The sequence below is a fragment of the Phaenicophaeus curvirostris genome, chromosome 9, assembly GCF_032191515.1.
Source record: "Phaenicophaeus curvirostris isolate KB17595 chromosome 9, BPBGC_Pcur_1.0, whole genome shotgun sequence".
Classification (NCBI taxonomy): domain Eukaryota; kingdom Metazoa; phylum Chordata; class Aves; order Cuculiformes; family Cuculidae; genus Phaenicophaeus; species Phaenicophaeus curvirostris.
Genome location: NC_091400.1, coordinates 32499592 through 32523180, shown reverse-complemented (window position 1 = coordinate 32523180; position 23589 = coordinate 32499592). Strand labels below are relative to the sequence as shown.

Sequence of the window (23589 nt, the reverse complement as noted above, 5' to 3'; positions counted from 1 at the left end):
CTCTCTGAGTTCTCTCTGTGGTGGTCCTGTTGCTTCACAATCTGAAGATGGTGATAGAGGATTTTTTCCAATTATGTTCAAAGCTTGTTTCCTGGGGGCAGGAAAGTTATTCTTCTGCAAAAATATCAGCAAAAAAACAAGCCTATTCATAATTGTCAACAATTAATATTTCATTGCATGGCACAGTGGTTTAATTAATGAGGGGAGCAGCGGCCAAATATCTAGACATCCGAGCTGGCTTTAAGATAAATCAATATTATGTCAGAATTAAAAAAGGTTGGTGAATAATATCATCTAAAGTTGCAGTGTAGATGTTGTTAAGAGTTATTGCTGCTGATTCAGTTGTGGTGCCTCAGCACCTGAATGAAAATCATATTGGCAGCTGCTTGTTAGTTGGCTAAAAGAAATTTCAGCTGTACATCATTTGGGAATATTCACAGAAACTAAGATGTGTTCACTGAACTTAAAATCAATTCTGGAAATCTGCTGGTGAGTTGATGTGTCTATTGGTAAGACAAAGAAAAATGAAGATTCTTTCTAGGTCTAGTTTTAATGCTTTTCCATGCAGGCTTACTCTGTTTAAATGTTATTTTTAAAAAAAGCACTTACACTTCCTCTGGCTTTGGCTAGTTCTGAGTGGACTAGGAACTTTTTATATTTCGTAGCAGTTCCTAGTTATTGCATAATGGAATTGTTATTGTTGGTTTCTAAATAAATACTGTTCTTTATTTAAGAAAGTATAACATAATGGCAGGTTATGTACTAGGGAATGTACTGTAAAGATGCTTGAGGAGCATGAGCAGTACTTTATAGTCAGTTATCTTTGATGTATTCATAAAATCATAGAATAGTTAGGGTTGGAAGGGTCCTTAAAGATCATCCAGTTCCAACCCCCTGCCATGGGCAGGGACACCTCCCACTGGATCAGGCTGCCCAAGGCCCATCCAACCTGGCTTTGAAAACCTCCAGGGATGGGGCAGCCACAGCTTCCCTAGGCAACCTGTGCCAGGGCCTCACTGCTCTCATAGTGAGGAAATTCTTCCTTATATCTAGCCTAAATCTGCCCCTCTCCAGTTTATACCCGCTGCCCCTAGTCATGTCAAGATCAACCAAAGTTCTACAGTCGCTTTCAAAAACAATAATACTGCAGAATGACGCGTAAGATATATGAAGTCCCACAATTCCTGTAGGTGTTTTTTTGGTGTTACCAAGCTCTATGATCTGCATTTTGTTGTGTTTAGTAAATCAGATGTATAAACAGGTATATATAAAAATGATCCTTATCACAATCTGTTCTTTTCTTTACATAGGCTAAAAGGGCACAGCAGAAGGATGATGTGAGGAAAAAGAGATCCCTTCTGGTAAATGCAGGTCTTGCACTAGCTCCTGATTCATTTCAGATAGTCCTTGACAGTGAAAATGAAGCTAAAGGTAATGTATCTATGTGTGACTAAGTTACTACACTTGACTTTGAGTACTTTGCAGAATCTTCAAGTTTGGATGTGACATCTAATGACAATATGTAAAGAGTATCACAGTACAGGTGAAGTGACAGTTCTGCTGAATTCTATGGCACAGCTTCTGTCAGTTTTGTTAGATATCTAAGGTTTATGTTGTGATGTTGGAAGAAGAAATATTAATGTTTTCCTCTCTGAATTCATCTGAACCTTATTGTTGAGCTGTAAATTGTGCTGTATTTTTACTTTTGTTTTGTGCAACTTCTGAATGTTCTTACATTTTTTAGTGGCATTTTCAGACGTTTCACCCTATAGTATTCTGTTAATTACATACGATGTCCAGTTCTGGAATCCTCAACATAAAGAAGGATATAGAGCTGTTGAAACGAGTCCAGAAGAGGCTGCAAAGATGATCCAAGGGCTGGAGCACCTCCCATACAAGGACAGGCTGAGAGAGTTTGGGTTGTTCAGCCTGGAGAAGAGAAGGCTACAAAGAGACCTTATAGACACCTTCCAGTACCTGAAGGGGCTCCAAGAATACTGGGGAGGGACTATTTATAAAGGCTTGTAGTGATAGGATGAGGGGCAATGGGTATAAACTGGAGAGGGTCAGATTTAGGCTTGATATAAGGAAGAATTTCTTCACCATGAGAGTTGTGAGGCCCTGGCACAGGTTGCCCAGGGAAGTGGTGGATGTCACAGTCTTGGAGGTGTTCAAGGGCAGGTTGGACGGGGCCTGATCTAGTGGGAAGTGTCCCTGCCCGTGGCAGGGGGGTTGGAACTGGATCATCTTTAAGGTCCCTTCCAACCCGAACTATTCTATAATTCTGTGATACTGGTTTTATATTTTAGTTGCCTTTCTAATCTAAAATCTTGCTTTTCAGAGATTCAGTTTTGCCCAGATATTTAGGCATGAGTTCATTATTTACTTTATAAAACCTGTGTAATAAATAGGCATTCTCCTTATGCCACAAACAGCTTCAGTTTGTGACTAGGCAGCCTGTTAATGAAGAAGAGTGGACAGGAACAGATTTTTCCGTATTACTTGAACTGTTTTATCTTATCTGGGCAATAAAGCAAGCATGTGACTATTTTAACTAATGTTGCAAGTATACGCAATGTACTCCCTGGGTAGAGTATGTGCTGGAGGAAAGGAATGCTACAGACGGAGTCCAGTAGCCTTTAAAGCAGCCTGATCCTGCCATGGATGGGCATGCAGTTCATTTAAGTATTTTGAGAATTCTGTGTTGGAATATTTTTTCATACATGATATAAGGTGATAAAGTGAATTGTATTTGTGCAGTGAAGAGAATGAAAGGCATGCATGTATTTCCATTGGCTCTTCAATTTAGAGTTGACAGCTGCAAAATTGTATCCAGACTTCCTCAGAATAAATCTTACTACACATTAGCCTTCCAAGATGAGTCTTCCATTAAAATAAATGAGATTATCACAATATTACAATTATTACAATACTTTGTATCTCTTTGACACAATGTTGAGTAAAATTCTGTTTCCGAAACTTTCAGTTGTTCCTGAGGCTGTCATCCAAAGAGTGAGGTTTTTGCTTTTTTTTTTGCTTTTGTTATGTCAGACTTAAATATGATTATTGAAGGAGTCAGAAAATATACGTGCAACTGTATTATTAAAATATACATAGCATAGGACATCAAATTCACAGGGTAATATTTTCTTTTAAGTTGCATGAATAACCATGCATCAATATTTCATTCGTTTTTGATGTTTACGCTGGCCTAATTTAGTGAGAGTTGTAGCTATAGATCCAAAGAAAAATGTGCTTTTTTAAATGCACAATTCCTTAAGTTACAACCTAACATCATGTTACTGTCCTTATGTGTTACATAAGCAGTTTCTATCAGTTGATGTATGTGTATAGTTGGGTAACAGCCTTATCATGTGTTAGATAATGCATTGCAAGAACAGTAAGACATTATGCCTTACTCTTTTCATTGTAAGTGAATGCAAGTAAACCTGCTTATAGATATATTTTAAAGCCAGAAACACTTCATGTGTATTTGCTGTTATTATTTGACATTTTGTTTGAGAATAAAATTAAAAATTACTCATCGGCACTGTCTTAGGGAGTATTGCTTAGATTCAAGTGAATGTACAAACTCATCACATTTTCCAGTCCCATCAAATTACTTGTGTTCTAGTGCAAAGCATCTCCTCTATGCCATTGCTCTGCAAAAAATAATCTCTTTTTGATGTATCTGTACCAATGGAGTAATTTTCTGTCTCAGGGGGCCAGCTTGTTCCTACCTTGAATCTTTTTCCTGTGTTGGTTTTTCTTTTGTTTAGTTTTTTTTTTGTTCACTATCTTGTTGACTAAGTTAAACAAAAGCCAGTATTCTCAAATTAAAAAAAACAGCAAACTTTAATAACAATCAATGTGTTTCATTAGTTAAGTGTACTTAAAATTCAGCATGGATGTGAACTTTACATATTATTTAATCTGTTTCCTCTTGACTGAGACCAATTAGAGCAATGCATGTCCTGTCAGAAGAGAGGTGTGCCTGAGATATTTGGAGGCCAATGAACCAGTTTTTATATGGGTTAACTATATCTGAAGATATAGGAAAAGCAGGATAGGTGCTGGTGAACTGTAGTCTTTTTCATGTTGGTTGACTGATTTTGAGAAAGCGTGAAGGACCGAAAAAAGGGCTGCATTTCAAAAGTTTCAGAAAGTAGTGTTGAATCAAATTGCATACCATTCATGTGGATGTTTTTGATCTCTAATACTTAAAAATCACCTTAAAGTCTTCTTTTTATTTGCTAAGTTTCTACAGGTAAAATTGGGAGCCAAGTAAGCTACGCCTGTGCAAAAGCAGAGCATCATATGAGAAGTGTGGAGAAAGTTGATGAACATTGGAAACGCTTCAGAAATGAAAATAACAGAGAGAGGTAATTACTATAGACAAGGAGCATTTCTTTTGTCTTGTGTAGAAGCCTCTAATAGGAAAGTTTCTTTTTGCAGCTGCTAAGTCACTTGATGATACCTTGTAAAAGGCTGAATACTTCAGTCAGCCCTGGCAAAGCATTTAAGCATGTATTTAACTTTACGTATGAAAAGTTCCATGAGGTTCACATGTTGTGCATAATTGTTCTTTCTCTAATTTCTAATCCACTCTCTCTCACACACACACACGTAAACTGAGCTGTTTTATTGATCTGAATGGAACACACAGAAGAATGAGTGAATTAAGGCTGGAAGATGGAATAATTTGATATAAAATTGAAAATCTGCTGAGGTGTCTTTTTAGGTCCTTATACCATATCGCATGTACAACTTTTTTTTTATAAAGAAATGAAGTAGTCCATTCTGAGAGTTGTAAAGCTTAATCCATAAGAAAATCACAGGTTTTGTTTGACTATTTGTGTGTGGTTTTATCATTCTTTATTTAAAAGGAGGCATTTCATTTTTTTGCTGGACTAAAAATTCCTGGGATGAAATTTAAATAAAGTTGTTTTCTAAAAAATTCTAAATCCAAACTTATTTTCAAGACTTACTTTGAAATTCTCAAAATTGGTTTTGAAATATTTAGTTTAGTTAATAAGACAGATAATTAGAGGTGTCACAGACATTTTGAAATTTCAGTGTAGTTACCAAAGCAAGAATTTTCCCACTCTTGATATGCTGAGGGGATTTATTTTTAATTAATGAAGTAATAGTGTTGTCTTTACTGCGGACAAGAGATTTCCATTTATTAGTTTCTACTAGATTTGAAATTTTATTTATGATGACCATTGTTATTGGCATGATTTTTTTGTGGATCCTGAAGTGTGGAAGATAATCGTACTTATAAAGTAATTTTATGTAACTTTTTCTTTGGTAGAATTATACTTTGGGGAGATTTGGCAAAAGTTGCACGTAAACAAGAAGTATGGGATGTCTGCCGCGCCGCATGCAGATTTTGTGTCTTCTGTGATGATACTTTGTTTAGGAAGGTAACAAAACCTAAAGAAGGTAAGTGAACAGATAATTTCAAATGTTATGAGAGGATTTTTTTCTTATTTATTTGAGTTAATTGAAGGAGTCAGCTAGTATTTTCCTCCCTCCCATTCCCCAAGTTCCTTGTGACCCTTCTCTGTTACTGCCTGGTGGCATACATGGAATATTCTTTCTACTTCTGAATCTAGAAATCAGTCAGTACATTTTTTTGTTGAAACCATATTTTGCCTTTGTAAGTATTTCACCAGTGCTAAAGAAAAGTACTTCTATGAAATATGTCTACCTAAGAAAATAGGTCCGTTCCCTAAAGGTCATTTAGGTTCGTAATAATATTTAGGTGTAATAAATTGTATTGATAAAAAGAAAGTGAAATGATTTTAAATCTGTACCTGCTAACTCTCTCTTGTGGATTTAATACTGGATTCTTAAAAAACATTACTCCCCCCATATGAAGACAGGCTGAGAGAGTTGGACTTGTTTAGCCTGGAGAAGGGTCCAGGGAGACCTTATCAACCTTTCTGTACTTGAATGGGACCTATAGGAAAGATGAGTAGAGGCTTTTAATCAGGGGATGTAGTGGTAGGATGAGGGGTAACGATTTTAAGCTGAAAGAGGGGAGATTTAGATTAGATATTAGGAAGAAATTTTTTACTGTGAGGTTGGTGAGGCAGTGGGACAGGTTGCTCAGAGAGACTGTGGAAACCCCATCCCTGAAGACGTTCAAGGCCAGGTTGGATGGGGCTCTGAGCAACCTGACCCAGTGGAAGGTGTCCCTGCCCATGACAGGAGGGTTGGAAATGGGTAGTCTTTAAGGTTCCTTCCAACCCAAACCGTTCTATGATTCTATGATTCTATGATACTTATTTATTTAGTTTTCGCACAGAAGAAAGCTAATACTGCTGTGATGGATGGTGATCAAGGTGACAGCTTACAAGAAGAAGCCTTACTGCCTGCTAAATCTTTCTCTTTTGAAAGAGATTTACTCAGAATATTAGCAGAAATAAGATTCATTAATGCAGAGGTAAATTACACAGCTGCCATTTGTATTTGTTTCATTTAGTTTTGGTAACGTATAATTTTATGTATAAATCTTAAAGGACTGAAAATTTGAGTTTAATTATCATCCACCTCCACGGGAACTAAAGGAGTAAGTAGTTTCATGAAGCATCTTATAAAATACTGTGTGAAAGTAACTATAACAATAGTTTCACTGCAGGTGTTGATAAACGCTTTTTTTACAAGGTATTCTACTGTAAATGTTTGACATGACATTATCTTTCTGATTAGTAAAGTTCCAGCACATACATATATGATTTTTTTCTTTTCTTTTCTCAATGAAGCTGTTTAGCAAAATTAGCTATAGGCGATTGGGAGATTAGGAAGTATTTTACATTGTATTTCATATCGTTACATATGCCTGTACAACAGCTGAAAAAGCATTTTGTGTTTTTTAATTTTTGAAGAGGAAGCCACACTAATACTAAGTCACAATCTATTTTTACAATGATAACCTGGACAGAAAGTTGATTTCTCTGTATCTTTCCAGGCAACTGTTCATTTATTAAGATTGCAGGGAACTGAACTAAATGATCCTGCCGTACCTCCAAAAGGTACAAGCCAATATCATCCAGAACATCTGTCATATCTTCCTGAAAGTGATTCAGAATGGGAAACATACAGGTGCTTTTCTTTAATATATAACAAGACCTTGGAACTCTGACAGATTGTTATTACCATACACAGATGATAATTGCAAAAGTTATTTCTTCTTAGTAAAATTGATTTTCACCATATGCTTCATATTTTGAGGTAGTCATGGTAAAGAATAATTTGTCTTTAGATTGCTTCCATTCTGGAGTGTGTGTTTTGATTTTCACTTAACATTTACTTCTCTGAAGCTAGAACCTAATATCCCAACCTTAAACTATAAATCTGTGTTATATTGCCATTTAGACCATGAAATTCTGTATTTAAAAATATATATCACCAAAATTAAAAGCTCTTTATCTTGCTTTATAGCTCCTATAACTATAATGATCTCTGAGTACACGAATACATACAATGAATTACTTTGGTTTGCAAAACCAAAACATAGCAAGTATTGTGGTTTTTTTCTGGTTTTGCAAGATTGTTTCTGGTGAAGCAGGAGAGGGAGGAGGAATTCAAAGATGATATTTAAACTTTCTTCTATTCATGTTCATGCTAATATTAGCCTTGTTGTGACCGTGGTCATGTCCTGAAAGAGCAGGATGGCAGACCTGTGTCCCTAAGTCTGGAACTTTAAAGTTTCTCACACTGTCTGGTTGAAAATGTTGAGTAAAATGGGTTAAAGTATGAACTGATCAGAACCAAGGGATTAAGAAAGTTACGATTCAGTTCCAAAATTTGCTCCTAACCTGTTTTTTCAGTTATCCCATTTTTTTCCCTTAAAAACTCAGGAAGAAAAAGCACTTAGTTCTGCTCTGTACCATTGCTGATGTAGGTAATATCCTGTGTCACTTTGTACTTTTGGTTTGGTGACTTAACCATAGCTGTTTTGTATGGTCATCCAAGTCTGGCTTTTTAATGTGGCTTTTTCTAAGTAGTGATGCATCTTGATAATTAAGGAAGTAAAAGAAAATAAATAAAGTTATTGAAATAAAGTTATTTTATAGACTATGGAAAAGCTGTTCTATTAAAATTAATTTCACATTTCAGAACATCTGGAGATATCTTTGAGTACAAGAACACTTGCAGTTGTTAAGTGAAAAAGATGCCTCCTTAACACTTGAGTGGAATGCCTTACTTGTATCTTTATTCAAGCAGAGCCCTGTCATGGATATTAGATGATTTCTAGTGCTGATGTGTGGATTCACACGTGCATTTTAAAAAACCATGTGGATGAAGCATGAACTATAGCTGCTATTTTTTAAGCTAATAGCATTTGAATGTCAGAGACTATTCATTTTGTGTTGATACTAATTCCTCTCCTGAGTCATCTCCTCATCCAAGGATAAATAGTATAAGTTAATGGAAGAAGACTTAATAAATGCAACAGAGAAGTAATTAAAATTATGTTAGTTTTGTTGTTTCAGATGTTATTCTTAATATTGAACCTTACGATATAATTCTTCGTAGTGTTGAAGTTTTGGAATAACAGCTTCTTTATATGAATTTTGTAGTTTATGGATAAACCATTTATCTCAGTATGCTATGGAAAACTTCCAACGTGCAGCCAAAATAGGAGAAGAATTGAATGAAGCCTGGATTGTTCACAATGCTGTGGTGTATGTCTTAAACTACAATAGGCATCTTATCTCTTCAGGAAGACAGAGAGAAATTATTGAGTGTCTGCAGACTCTCCTTGGGGCCACAAAGACCGTTGGGCACAATGGGTAAATTTAGATATTTGGTTATGAACATGCTCTTTATTTCTAAAACAAAAATATTTTTACAAACATTGTAAATCACTTCATGCTGTGAAAGACTCTTATTGCTGGCTTTTCTAATTAGTAAAAGCACTTTCGTATATGCTGAGTAGTTCAGAGGATAAACATTTCGTGGTATGGAAATGTCTTTTTAATCCTTTCTATTTGTTTTTATGTTAGTATTGACCATGAGCCATATTAACTTTGGACTAAGCAATATTAATTTCTCTTCACTGTGGAATAGCAGCACTTGCATGGAAATAGGATTTTGTTAAACTAGTCAGAAAGAATCGGGAAAATTTTCTTAGCCTGTGAATTTGCAGGACAGCTCAAAAGGTGTTTGTTTGCTGTCAGTTGCTCTGAATTTGAATTATGTTGTAAATATTTCTTATCAGAGTCAGGTGGTTATTACTGGTTCTGAAACACAAAAGAGAGGGAATGTGCACATAATTAGACCATGAAGATGGGAACACAGATTCCATGATGGTTTAGAGAAATCCTGTTCTGGAGTAAATGCGATAGGAGAATGATTGACTGTGACAGAGGAGATGCTCAAGTTAAAGTCTGACTGTGGGACCAAATCATAGGTGTTAGGATGTTATTGAAGGTGATCTCGGCACCAGGCAAACTGTTTGGGCCAGCAGTAAAGAGGGCTCTTTTGACAGTGTTGGAGAACAAAGTCTAAAGTGCAGTTTGTAAAATAATACCTGATTCTTATTCATATTAGTTTGTATCAGCAATAATCTCTTAGTCATAATTCAGTGGGGGTGTTTGCAAAAAACCCAAGGCAATTCCAGCTCAGCGACTGATACGCATGAAGAGCAATGCAGTGTAATAAATAAATAGTTTGATGTGAGGAGTTTAGCTTAGGTTAATTTTTTAGGAAATAGTTCTTATTTTCTTGCATAGCAGCCCACTAATAAAAAAGTGATATTTTAAATATGTTTGTCTGACATTAATATGATTTTTTTTCTGTGAAGAAATAGAAACTTCTATTTTAGAAACTACTGAAAAATAATGTGATGTAAACTATGAAAGCTGGTTGCGGTTTTTTAGTACATTCAACCATTTTAACTCTTCTGCAATGGGAAATTTTTTTGTAATACCCATAGTTTCACTTTGTAAGAAAAATCTAGATTTTCAAGTAGTGTTTATTACTTGAACATAATAAATGTTATTACTTCTTACTTTGATCTGATGCAGTCTCATTTCTGATTTTTGTTGTCTCCTACAGAAGTGCTGCGATTTTATTGTCATTATGTAATGCTTTGGCTCGAGGCTTAATTCTTTGTTGGATTCCAAAGCCAGGAGATGCTAACAAGGAAAAAATAGATGCAGCAACAAACAAAGGCAGAAAAACTGCAGCAAAGAAGGACGAAAAAGGAAATGTCATCCAATTTCTTTCAGTAGATCCTACTGGACTTCCTGATATCAAAGCTGCCTTAGAGGTACAAAGCCTTCCTCTTTTTGGTCTTTTTGGGTCTGCTGTCATATATTACAATTCATATAAATTAAATTGCAGAGATTTGTGCAAAAAATAAGCTGCTGTCTTTTACAGTTCCTGCCACCAGAGGTCTTCCCCAAACACACACTGAAGTTCCATAGTAACTGAGGCTGAGGTCTGAAATTTGTATTTGCTGTGTGGATTGACTTAATGGAGGTGTTGCTCTGCTTAGAGGTGCATGTGCAATAGTTTTAAAATAACTAGTGGATGGAACGTTCCATAAAAAGAGCTTTCAATGTGTCTCCTATGTTCCAACCTTTGTTTTCTTCTCGCTGTTCAGATTTGTGAATTTGCCCTAAATGTGACAGCTGGAACCATCCCTAATGAAACGGTACCGATTGCTGTGCAGCAGCAGATCATCGCTACGTGGGTGAAAGCAAAGCAGTTAAATCAGCAGCAGATTGGACATAAGCTTTGGGCTGAGGGGCAGGTATGATTCCTCTGAAACTCTGCATAACGTTAAAAGTTTTCTTTGAAAAATTAAATTCTTCAGGTAATAATGACTGAAGTTATCAATGTGTATTTTCTTCTGTATATTTAAACATAACGTAAAAATAACTTTTGGCTGTGGTTCCCAGAAAGCTTTACCAAATACAGCCATTTTTTCACACTGGGCGTAGCAATGAGCCTACAGTCCTTAACTCTACCTTCTGCCTTTAGCTACCAAGAGTAATTGTGCTGGTGTTTGTCATTTGATAACTATAAAAGAAAATTTGCTTTGAATTCATACGTTTCATAGAATCATAGAATAGTTTGGATTGGAAGGGACCTTAAAGATCATCTAGTTCAACCCCCCTCCAACGTCCCACGAAATCAGGCTATTAAAACAGTAAAATGTCTGCATTAAAAATGTTTTCAAAAATCAGCTATATTTATATCAACATTTAATGTGGTCTTTTAAAATATGGAATATGGACCTAGTAGGTTGGAAATTATTATTATCTTCCTATCTTCTTATTTTATTATGTCTACAAAACCAGAATCCCTTAGTAATATAGGGAATTTACATTCATTGTGATGCTGCTGCGTCTTTTAGTGTTGAAACTGTTCACAATGTTAATTATAAATACACGCATACACAAAATCCCTCATTTGAAGGATACAATAGAGGAAGACTTATTGATGCTGATGTTTTTAAACATATTCATTATTGTTTTGACATCTCAATTAATGGTCTTAGTAAAGTTTACTTGCAAAGAAATATCTGTTAATGTGATTTTTTGATTTCTACTTAGAATGATGTTGTAGCACAAAATCCTGTGGCAAGAATTCTTGTTGGTCTGGAAATGTATTCATGTAACGGCTTGGATCTCATGGATTTCACTGTTCCTAGCTTATCTCAGGTACTTAGTTTTGACTTATTTACTCTTGAGTTTTAAGAAATTGCATAGTATAAATGTGATTTCAGTTTCAATTCTGGATGTAGGCAAAATTCATTTTCAAACTTTTATTGTATCATTATTTCCTTTAAAACTTTCCAAGGCATTGAATAGGTATGACAGATAGAAGTTTTTTTGACTGAGTATTTTCATTTATCAAAAAAACAGGTAGCATTGGAATACCATTATTAGAATTGTTCCCATATTGCTCTAACAGATTTTCCATAACCATCAATGAGCATAATGGATTCTGATGAATTCTGTACAGAACATGCATCTGGCCTTTCATTGTTTTTGAGAAAACTTTATAGAATTGTTAAATCATTTAGGTCAGAAAAGACCTTTATAATCATTTGAGTCCAACCTTTTTTTTTTTTCCCCTCCTTTTTCTCTCCCCCCAGTTAGTGAAATTGGCTTTGGAATGCCGTTGGTCAGATCCTTTAGTGGAATTGCAGACGCTGACTCGACTTACATATTTTGCATATGTATCTCATGGCTACGAAACAGTGATGACTTGTTCCAAAAGGGTCTTGCAATTAGATGAGAATGTTTTCCATGGCAGAGGTACTAAGAAATACGGAATGTAAGTACATGGAATTTTGCATGATATTGTGATGTACTTGAACTAAGCTTTGAAGAAAGAGAGTAGTACAGGATAGATGCATCTGATCTCATAATCCAAAGTGAAAGAATCTTTTTTTACAAAGAAACTGAACAGTTAGAGGTGAAAGTGAAATTTTCCTGATTCTGCTCTGTCGTTACCAGCTAGTTAAATACTGCAGGTAATGCTTGAACCCTGCAGTAAAAGGCAGTGTGAGATCCTAATAGTGGCTCTGGACCCAGTTCAGAAAGGTATATGAATTTCATTATAAAGTGGGTCAACAGGTCACATATACAGATGTCTGATGTCTTCCTGGTAAGCCTTGCTTTTCTGAAATGGTCTCTGGCAATCATGGTATTTTCACACTTTTATAATGCCCAAGCTTATTCTGGTTCTTTTGCTGGTAGAAACTGCTTCCAGTGCTGAGCTGGCTCTAATTCAGAAAGGGTCTCCCCAGTTCATGGAACAAAGACAGAGCTGTGAGGGATAGCAGAGGATAGCAGATATTCTCTTACAAGCTGTGGTGTCAGGTAGTCGTGGTCTGTATTATCACCTAGGGTGCGATAGGAATGCACCTCTTTTCTTCAAAAGTCCAGTCAGTGTCTTACATAACTGATCATTGCAACCTTTGATCTTAAAGAAAATTAGAGAAAAAAAGGTCTCATGTATAAACAGATCTGTTGGTTGAGCCCTTTACTATAAAAAGGTCATGTCCTTCTGTCCTTCTCTTTATTTTGTATAGTTTCCTCCAAAACCAGACTCTAGTTTGATCAAACTAGGAAGGAATTTGACTCCATTTAGTAACATTTTCTTGGAAGGTAGAAAGTTTGAAATAAACACGTGAAACACTTCAAATATAGTTTATTGTTCATTTTTCTCTCTGCAAAAAATAATTTCTCTTTCAAAAAATATTCTGCTTTTTGAAATCCAATTTTCTACATGGGGGAAAAAATGTGTAAAACCAAATATCTTATGGAACAGGCAGTTTTAGAACATTACAGAAATTGAGAAAACGCTACATATTTAGCAATCTGCAAACTAGTGAAAGTGAAAATGTTTGTTTCTTTGAAAAAGAGATGTAGAAATGTCGTCATGGAGTGTCAATGCTGTTTCCAGAGAAATGGAGGAGAAGGTTAGTCTTCCTGTGGTAAAGCGCAACTTCAGAATGACGGAAAGTTAAATGTTGATTTTTAACTTCTTGTTGTTGTTAGCTTGTCCTGTAGAACACTCGTGTCCTCTGCTGGACACAGATCATAACTGCACGATAGCTCTCATAGGGTAGGAGCCAGGCCAAGCAGAATGTCGGCATTTCTTTATGTGGTTGCACATTGTAAATAAGACATTAAAAAAATTTTTTTTGCAAATTATATTAATTCCTCTCTTACAAAATCACTATTAACCCAAGATATCAGATGTGTTTATATATTTTAACTGATTAGCTGCTAGGACTGAAATCTAAGTTCTTTTCTTTTAAGTGTAGTGGAATATGATCCAAATAAATTTCTCCAGAGCCCTGTGCATGCTGTGTGGCATTTAGGTGAGACCAATTCCGAAAAAGAAGTATCAAAAGCTGTCTAATTTTCCCAATTTCTGTTTTCACTTGCTTACCATGTAAGTTTGACCTTGAACTAATATTTTGTTTGATGAACATTAGTGAGCAATGGAGAGAAAACCCCACACCTATTTTCTTCTCTTGCCAATTATAAATAATAATTCTAAAAAATTTGATTTCACAGTTATTTTCATTAAAGCTGTGGAAAAGTTATTTTATTTCAGATATCTTTTCACAAAATATTCAGTTTTTCTGATTTCAAAAGGAAAGTCAGTAGAGCATTTGTAGCTTCCAAAGCTTAAGGAAATCTCTTTAGTAACAACTTGAAAGCGTCAATAATAGGAGATGTGTGCTCTTATACTGTAAGACTAGCACTTCTTGAATTATTTGCCTTTATTCAGGCCTGGCAACAGAGTGAGACAAGAAATGTTAAGCATTGCTGCCTGTATACGAGGAAAGAGTGTAATGGAAAATTTGGCTGGAAGAAGACATTTGCGTGTAGAAGCATCAAAAGCCTTTGTTCAGAGTGCCAGGTAGGTTTAATCTTGAGAGAAGACTAATATAAAACAGACTTAAAATTTGATTTACAGATTTGAGGATCAACATATTGTCTGCCAAGACTGATAAAAATCAAAGTAGTTGTAAGTTGAAACACTTTACAAAGATTTGACAGATTTCTACAGTTTAGTAGGTTTATCGAGTACCGCATCTTCCACGTAGCTGATTGTGTGATGTCATAGGATCATAGAAAAGTCTGCTTGGAAAGGATGTTGGAAGAGTTCTAGTCCAAACTCCTGCTCAAAGTAGGACCAGCCCAGGGCTTTATCCAGTCTGGTTTTGAAAGCCTCTGGGAATGGAGACTGCACAATCTCTGTGAGTCACCTGCTCCACTGCTTGACACTACTTATGGAGGAAAAGTTTCTGCTTATATCTACTCTGAAATTTCCTTATTTTAACTTTTGCAACTTATACTTGTTCTTGCTTGCCCTGCCATCCACTATGAAGAGCCTGGCTGCTGCTTCTCAATAACTTTGTTAGGTGATTAAGAAACTGCTTGTTAGGTCCTCCAAAACCAACTCTTCTCCACACTGAACTAGGCCTGTACCATCAGCCTCTCCTCTCAAGGCAAGTGCTTCAGTCCGTAGGTCATCCTGGTGATCTTCTCGTTGTACTTCATCCATGTCTGGTGTGTGTTGCGTGGCCTAGAAGTGGATGCAGTAGTCCAGATGTGGTCTGAAGAGTGCCGACTAGAGGATGATAATCACTTCGCTCAGCCTATTGTCTGTTGCTGTTAATATAGCCCAGGATGTTGTCAGCTGTTGTCAGAGCACACTGCTGGCTGGTTTTCAGCTTGATGTCCACCAAGACCTCCATGTCCTTTCCGCCGAGCAGTCCTCAGCCAGTCCCCAGTCTCTGTTGTTGCAGAGTATCATATTAAAATTTTGACCTGTATGTCATGAACCCAAAGTGGAAAGATTGCTTTAAATAATGCATAGGCAGAAGAAGGTGATACGTGGATGATGTGTGACTTTGGTATGAATTCCTCGCTGTTTGGAAGAAGTAAATTAACGAGTGAATTAGTACTCTTAGAAGACAAGTGATGGCTGATGTGAGGCTGTTAGCATTGTAATTCTTTTTTCCTTCCATGGATCATTAAAAAGAGAGTGATGAATGAAGTTAGACTAGTGGATGTAACAGAACTCTAAGGTGATGTCATGTCAGACGTGAATCTGTGTTTTGAAAATTGTCATGTTTAGACAAGCACTTTTTCAGGAAGAACTGAGCACATACATAGTGTATATAGCTCAACACCTTCCAAGAGGAACACAAAAGATGGTGAGCAAAGACTAGGCCTTAATAAGTCTAGTGTTAAGGCATAAGATATGTGATCACATGGGCTCCACAAATTTTGAAGCTGTGGGAGAAAACAGCAAAGATCACTAGATTCAAACCCCATTTTTTTGAAAATAGTAAAACTATTCAATGGGTTGTTCAATACAAATCCATAATTTTTAGCTAAATTCTGAATCTTTTTGTCAATCTTGTGAGTGGTGGTGTATTGCAATCTGGAGAACTATTCAATTTTATGAATTGAAAATAACATTTACATGGAATATGCTCAAAACAATTTGAATGCAGCTAGAGGCATTCAGGGATATTCTTGTGTTACACTGGTATGGTACTATGCAAAGTCCATGGAATTTTATTAGTTGGTTTGTTATATTTTTAATGTCTTTCGAATGAGAAATTAACATAATAGGAAGCCAAAAGATTAGGTTATTCCAATGAGAACATCTTGAGTAGGCTTCTACTATTATTTTAAATGAAGGCTCTAGAGCTAAGATGACACAGGAATACAGTAAAACCTTCAATATGGTACTTGATTATTACTACTTCTGCTGAATATGTGAAGGTATTTTGTATATGAAAATGGAAAATAACTTTGGTATAAAACTCATATGCGGCCCCTTATTGCTGAGATTATATACAATGGTGCTTAAATCAGGTAAACCCAGATGTTTGTAGAAGTAAAAGCCTTTATTTTGACTAGAATGTGTTAGTTTACCTTCATTAAGCTGTACTTCATTTTCTTCAGATACGCAGGTGAAGCCAGAAATTATTCCCTTGTAATGTTTGCAGCTCGGCACTTCTGGAATACGTGTTTGCCCTTGATAGGTTCTCCACGTGACAGGCAGCAGCTAAAAGAACCTACTGAAATAATTCTTAAGAGTATTGTTAAAGCAGAATCTAAAAATGAACAGGTAAGAATTTCTAATAGGTGTTGTTAGTTGTGCTTACGTTTGGTGATTGGTACTGATGGTAAAGAGAAAGCTTTAGTTTGCTCTGATGCTCTGGGGGCACAATTCAAGGTACCTTTCCTAAGAGAGGAAAGTGACTTGTTTGTCTTGAACCCATCTGTGGTTTCTTACCTGCATTCACATAGCACACATTCACACATATAAGGATTCACATACTCACATACTCTTTTTTTGCCTGGAAATGTTAGTAATTCTTGTGAGTTAGACTGTATAGTAAGTTGTGATATTAATTTGAAATAATGCTTCCTGTAAACAGAGCATTCTATATTTGATGGTTTCCAGAGTTACTGAATTACTTTTTTTCTATATACTGTAGTAACAATTCTAAGAGGCTGGAGCTGGTCTCCAGTGATCCTTGATCAAGCTAGCTCGAGGCAATTTTTAAATGGAGTCACATCTGGAGAAACATACACCAGAAGATATGACAGACTGAGAGAGTAGGGCTTGTTCAGCCTGGAGAAGAGAAGGCTCCGAGGAGACCTTAGGGCAACCTTGCAGTACCTGAAGGGGCTACAAGAAAGCTGGGGAGGGACTTTTTAAAAGGGCTTCTAGTGACAGGGTGAGAGGCAATGGGTATAAATTGGAGAGGGGGAGATTTAGGCTAGAATTTCTAGGACCTTAATTACTATGAGGGAGATGAGGCACTGGCCCAAGTTGCTCAGGGAAGCTGTGGCTGCCCCATCCCTGGAGGTGTTCAAGGCCAGGTTAGATGGTGCCTTGGGCAGCCTGGGCTGGTGGGAGGTGTTGGAGGTGAATGATATTTAAGGTCCCTTCCAACCCAAAATGTTCTATGATTCTACGAAGATAACTTCTTTTTTAGTTCAGCAAGTGAATGGTTCACCTGAGATACATACCAGCCTGAAAACTAAAAAAGAAAAAATAAAAAGGTAAAAGCAATACTACAAAAGCCTTACAGCTGCTATTACAAGCTTTCTTAAAACAACATTACCGATCAGTTTTTTTCTCTCAGTTTCCTCTGGTTAGAGTTGAAGCTGTCTTTAACTTTCATGTTACTTTCCACAAAATCTTAAAATCACAGAATAGTTAGGGTTGGAAGAGACCTTTAAATATCATCCAGTTCCATCCCCCGTGCCATGGGTTGGGTCACCTCGCACAAGATGAGGTTGCTCAAAGCCTCATCCAACCTGACTTTGAATGTTTCTAGGGATGGGTTGTCTGCAACTTCCCTGGTCAACCTGTGCCAGTGTCTCACCACCCTCATTGTTAAGAATCCCTGACTTATATCCAATCTAAATCTACCCTCTTTCAGCTTAAGACCATTGCCCCTTGTCCTGTCACTGCAGGCCTTTGCAAAAGTCTTTCTCTGTCTTTCTTTTAAGACCCCTTTCTATAGTGAAAGGCCACAGTAAGATCTCTTTGGACCTTCTACTCTCCAGGTTGAACAACCCTAACTCTCTCCGCCTGTCCTTATAGCACAGTTGCTCCAGCCATCTGATCATCTTCATCGCCCTCCTCTGGACCTGGCCCAACAAGTCCATGTCTACAAAAGTACAATAATACTTAAAGACATAAGTTAACCAAAAGATAAAGAGGTTTTTTTTTCTCCCCCCCTCCCCAATCTTTTTAGGAGAAGAAGGATACGTTGCCCTTGCATCAGTGGGTTACAAAGGATTTTCAGAATATTGGGTTATCAGTTGGATGCTCCCTCCCAGGTAAGTTCTTCCTCCATTTGATCTGGTATTGAAAGAAAACCCAGTATTTTGTGATATAATTATTCTAATTCTTCAGTATATTAATAAAGAATTTGTCTGTACTTCAAAGGTGCTGAAGAAGATCTGACATTAAGAACCTCCTTATATGGGTTGTTGTTCCACATCTATGCTGATAAAGCTGATTGGGAGACAGCACTAAAAGTCCTGGGTGAAGCTATTCAAGTTTTGCCTCAGACAAGACACAGGCTGTAAGTTGGTTGATATAGTTTTATTAAAATAAGCATAGTGATTCTTGAGAAGTATAAAACTCCGTATTTGTTTTTACTTTGCTTTGGGAAAACCTTACGATTACATTTCATCAGCCCATCAGTTCTTAAAACAGAAAACACTGTTGGGTCCTTTCAATGAAGAAGACATACATTGGCAGTGCTTCTTATTAAGCTGTTTGTAATATTTATAAATCTACTTTTTTAAATAGTATGTAAGTAGTATCTTAATTTTCCAGGAAAACAGGTGTATGAAATGTGGCCATATAACAGAAACTTTAATATTCCTAGCAGTAAACCATTTACATTAAACGGAAACGAAATCATATAGAGCACTGATTACATAATCTTACCTAAGCTCAAAGATTTATGCCTGTTTATGTCCGTTTATGAATTTTACATCTCTGTTCTGTACTGATGCAATCTAGTGTATCTATCCTACTCACAAAGTTACTTTACAGGTACAGATACAAGTAAGTTGCAAGGTTTTTTGTCTTTTTCTAGCCTGATTTTTAAACACATGGTTGCAGTGAAGGCAGGACTGGGATGCAATTTTATGATGGACATGCAGAAATTCAGAGGTGAAAGCGAAGATTATTTGTCTCGTATGTGGCGTCATTTGGTAACGGTCTCCAGAAGTACTGTTGGACAGTTAAGCTGTTTTCAAAATGCAATCACTGCTTTACAGGTTTGTCAGTTTTTACAAACGCTGATAGAATGATGTTCCTCGAGTGATTCCTGGGATTGCAAGTTCTATGAAGTGTATAATTGAACCTGTAGGAAGGCCATTGCTTTTTATAACTTTGAAATTGCTTTTCAGTTGGATAACTATGTATGGCTGAATCTTGGTATCAAGGAAAAGTTCAGTTGAGCCCTGTCAAAATAAATTGTCTCAAAGTAGACAATTGCAATAGGTTTTGATAAAGCTAAGAATTAACTGATAAGAATTTTCTGTTACATTTCATTTGGCATAACTCTGATTATGTGATGCCAGTAAAACTACTCACTGCCAAATTACTGGGTTTTGTTTCTGTTAAGGCTATATTGAAATTTTGGGTTTTTTATGATTTACGTCAGCAAATATAAACAAACTCTTCCTTTACTACTTTTATAGAAACAAGAAAATGAATGGCAGAAAATTGATTATCTGATGGAATTTGCTGAATGGTTACATTGTAACCAGTTTCCCCTCAATGATGTTATTAAACCTTTGGACTGGGTGGTAGATCTCTTGCTGCATATGAAATTTCCTATGCAATCCTCACAAGAAGAAGGTATGTGAAAGGTGTATAGCCTTTTAGCTTTCAGAAGAATTTCTCAGCAGCAAATGCAAGGGACGGTTTTAATTTACTAGTTAGTTACCACAAAGAATGGTACCACCTTGGCCCTGCTTTCTCCAGTGTTCACTGTCATTTGTTCAAGGCAAGCTTAAATATATCTGTGTATTCTGCGTTGTGCCATGGACACCTGCCCACAGTCTGAAAATGGCCAGTTGTGCAATTTCTGGAAATAAATGCTGGCCAAATACGCTTCTTGCTGGCTAGGCTGCTGGTAGTTAGGACATGGTCTTGGGTCACCATGGAACCTGGCTATGTCAGGATCAAAAGTGTTTTTTTATTTGACTGCAACACTACTAAAGTGGCTGAAATGAATAAGTTAGAGCATCTTTCATAGAATCACAGGATGGTCGGGGTTGGAAGGAACCTCTGGAGCTTATCCAGTTCAACCCCCCTGCTAATGCAGGGTCACCCACAGGGGGCTGCACAGGAATGTGTCCAGGTGGATTTTGAATATCTCCAGAGAAGGAGACTCCACTAGTGTCCCTGGGCAGCCTGCTCAGTGCTCCATCACCCTTGCATTAAAGAAGTCTTTCCTCCTATTCAGGTGGAACTTCCTGCGCTCCAGTTTGTGCCAGTTGCCCCTTGTCCTGTTAAGACAATCTGTCCTTTACCACAGATGAATTTTCAAGAACACATAGTTACAGTGTACTTGCTGTGGACTTAATTTCTATGTCAGACTTACATAATTTAATATAGATACCTGTTACACTATTCACTGAAAATGTAGTACAAGTGACATTGCATCACCGTAAGAACATCTTCAGTAGATGGATTTCTATTTTTCTGGCTTTCTTAAAATAAGTATTTTCATTTTTAATTCAAAAATTTCAAGTTTTGAATACATTTTTATGTCATTATGAGAATGTTGTTTGTATTTTAACAGAAAAAGATACTATATCAAAATTTTCTCTTACAGAAGATTTGGAGATAGACATTGGAACAAATGATACCATGCCCCAAATTAATTTGGAAAATTTGAGTAATATTAAACAATTGGAAGCTTTGTTTAGAGCACAGACATTAATGGCTATAGTATCTGGTTGTGGTTCTCCTCTTCATCAGCAGCACTGTTTGATGGCATATGCTTGTATCATCCGTATCTGGCAGGTGAGATTGTATGAGGTCATATTATATGTACTATAATGTGGTGAGAATATTTCAAGTTAGCTTGTGTAATTATGGTGCTAGCTATTCATTTGATGTTTGAACTACATCTTTATTGGTGCAGTTGGTGTATTTTTTTCAGGTTCGAGGATCAAATGAGAAAATTGTTTCTCTCCAGAAAAGAGAGGAGAGACAGTAAGGGTAAAAGCAGCTACATTGATTGTCTGTAGTATGCCCATATGGTTCTCACAAAAGTATCTAAAATGTTGTATTTTTAATTTGTTAAAGAATCTTAGTGGTGGCAGAATATGTGCTGAAGGCATTGCTGACAGTTTTGAGGAGCAGTAATTGCAGATGGATCTTCACTTAGGTTGAATCAAAGGGACTGTCATTGGACAGAAAGGAGTTGTGTGATGTAGTTAAATTCAGCTGTTGATTTATTTGTTAAGTTTTTGGAAAGAAGTATAGACAGACAGCGTCCACCAATTATTATTTTCTAATTGCTTTTTTAATTATTGCAACATTTCAAGTCAACCACATCTGTTTAATTTCTCATTGATACGAATACGTAATTAAAATGGCTATTGAGAATTGTAGCAAAAATCATAGGAAAACAATTATACATTAAATATGAGTAAATCTTTGAAGGGACTAAATCTATTCTTGACAGTAGTAATGCCACAAACCATTATAGAAACAATCTTGCTGCTGTTGGTGGGACATCAACTAGATCGGTAAGCATAATTTTCATTGTTGTGCATAATTTTATTCTATTTAGCTGTAAACCCATGCAATTTGTTACTCCTGTGGTAATTATAATCAAATTTTCATTGTGAAATCAGTTTAGACTCTTAACATTTGATGAGAGACAGGAATTTGGAAAACCAATATTGAATATTGGCAATTTTAGGTTTTACATAAGCTTAATTTTTAGTACTCTGGACTTGACTGAGTGTCTTACTAGAGAAAACAGTATCTGAAAGGAATATTACTGTTTGAATAAACTACTAAAAATTTCAGAAATTAAGAGTTATTGCAGCTGTCAGTGCCAGTTCTAGGACGATGATAGTGATTCTAAGAACTGCTGTTGACAGCTGAACAGTACTGTGAGAAAAAGAATAAACGTATCACTGAAGGAATGAAAGTACTACAGGAGAGTTTAACCTTGTTTTGGACTTCAAAGTAAAGCAGACTTGACTGCAGATGTCCATTTTTAAAGTAGGTGCTCAAGTGCTAGGCCTCCAAAAATAACTCGGTAGAAGATTTTAACAGTGTTCTCCGAAAACTTCAACAATCCAAGCCAAAACAGCTGCCTCTGACTCTTTCAAAGACACATGTTACCTTTAACTTGGCATCTTCACAAGCTGTCTAGCATCCAGCATTATTTTGTGTTCGTATTTTGTATTCTCAATCCCTCAAGTAAAATTTATTAATCTTCTCAAGTTATTGTGTTGTTTTTGTGTTTTTTTTTTTATTTTAGGCAAGATCAGAAGCTGGGCTGTTGTATGCACAGAGAAATTTTCAATAGATACTTTCATATGCTGAAATATTTAGGAATTTATATAAAATACATTAGTAACATTATAGAAGGCTAATCCAGAAGGAGGACAGAGTTGCTCTTTGTAGTCTTCCAGATTACTTTGATATGAAATTCATCCCTTGTAGAAGATTAAGCAATCTTGACTAGCCATTTTTTTTAAAAAAAGGATTGAATTTGTGACCAGATAGGTTAAAACAGTAGCAATAGTATTTATCACAGGGATGGTGTCATCTTTTGTCAATTCATCTGCTTAAGTGCATTGCCATAGTCATCCTAAATGCTTGTGCAAATAATGCAAGTTCCTGGTAGTCTTAATTTTAATTTTTTGAATATAGCTCTTATGCAGTTATAATGTGGTATAAGACAATTGTTTATAGCTGTAGATAGTGACTTAGAGTCAGTAATTGTTATAACTAGAAACAGAAAAGCTGTGATTTTTTGATTTTCTAGGTATCATTGTCAACATTAGAACCTACTATAAAAATATTATCAAAGTCTTCACAACTTGCAGCTCCTCAGAAGGTACAATCTCCTAAGAAAGAGACAGACAAAACGAAAGAGAAACCAGTAAGAACCCCTTTCCTGTCAATTTAAACCAATCTCCTTTTTCTCAGAGATGTTTTCCTGGGCTTATCAGGCACTTTCCTATAAAGACTCTTATAACAGACAGGGTGCAGGGTCATCTTGTCTAGACCGTGCTTTGGCCAAGAAAGATTGGGCCAGATGATCCTTGAGTTCCTTTCCAACCTAGTATTCTACGATTCTATGATAACATGTGAAGGATTTGTCTGTGGGTCTGTATGTCAGACCTGCACTTTTAGTCGCATGGTCTTGACAGGTTATAAATTGACAGATACTCTTCTTTTGTTTGTTCCATTGGTCAAAATACTCCTGTCTAGAGGTCAAAGCAAAAAGGCAAACTTCAAACGATATTAATCAGAAATATATATATTTTTTTATGTTAGCTGCCTTTT

General features: G+C 36.3%; 1 protein-coding gene across 1 annotated transcript in view; it reads left to right on the top strand.

Moving 5' to 3' along the window:
* Positions 1-23589, top strand: part of CFAP46 (cilia and flagella associated protein 46) — a 71472-nt gene that overhangs the window by 14944 nt on the left and 32939 nt on the right. Inside the window, exons 13-30 of the mRNA XM_069864153.1 lie at positions 1311-1431; positions 4259-4382; positions 5315-5445; positions 6303-6451; positions 6977-7110; positions 8592-8804; positions 10072-10285; positions 10622-10771; positions 11577-11684; positions 12122-12303; positions 14275-14406; positions 16470-16635; positions 18281-18365; positions 18475-18613; positions 19136-19319; positions 19746-19905; positions 20888-21078; positions 23066-23182. Coding sequence (XP_069720254.1) covers positions 1311-1431; positions 4259-4382; positions 5315-5445; positions 6303-6451; positions 6977-7110; positions 8592-8804; positions 10072-10285; positions 10622-10771; positions 11577-11684; positions 12122-12303; positions 14275-14406; positions 16470-16635; positions 18281-18365; positions 18475-18613; positions 19136-19319; positions 19746-19905; positions 20888-21078; positions 23066-23182 — 2700 coding nt within the window. The remainder of the gene's footprint in view (positions 1-1310; positions 1432-4258; positions 4383-5314; positions 5446-6302; positions 6452-6976; positions 7111-8591; positions 8805-10071; positions 10286-10621; positions 10772-11576; positions 11685-12121; positions 12304-14274; positions 14407-16469; positions 16636-18280; positions 18366-18474; positions 18614-19135; positions 19320-19745; positions 19906-20887; positions 21079-23065; positions 23183-23589) is intronic.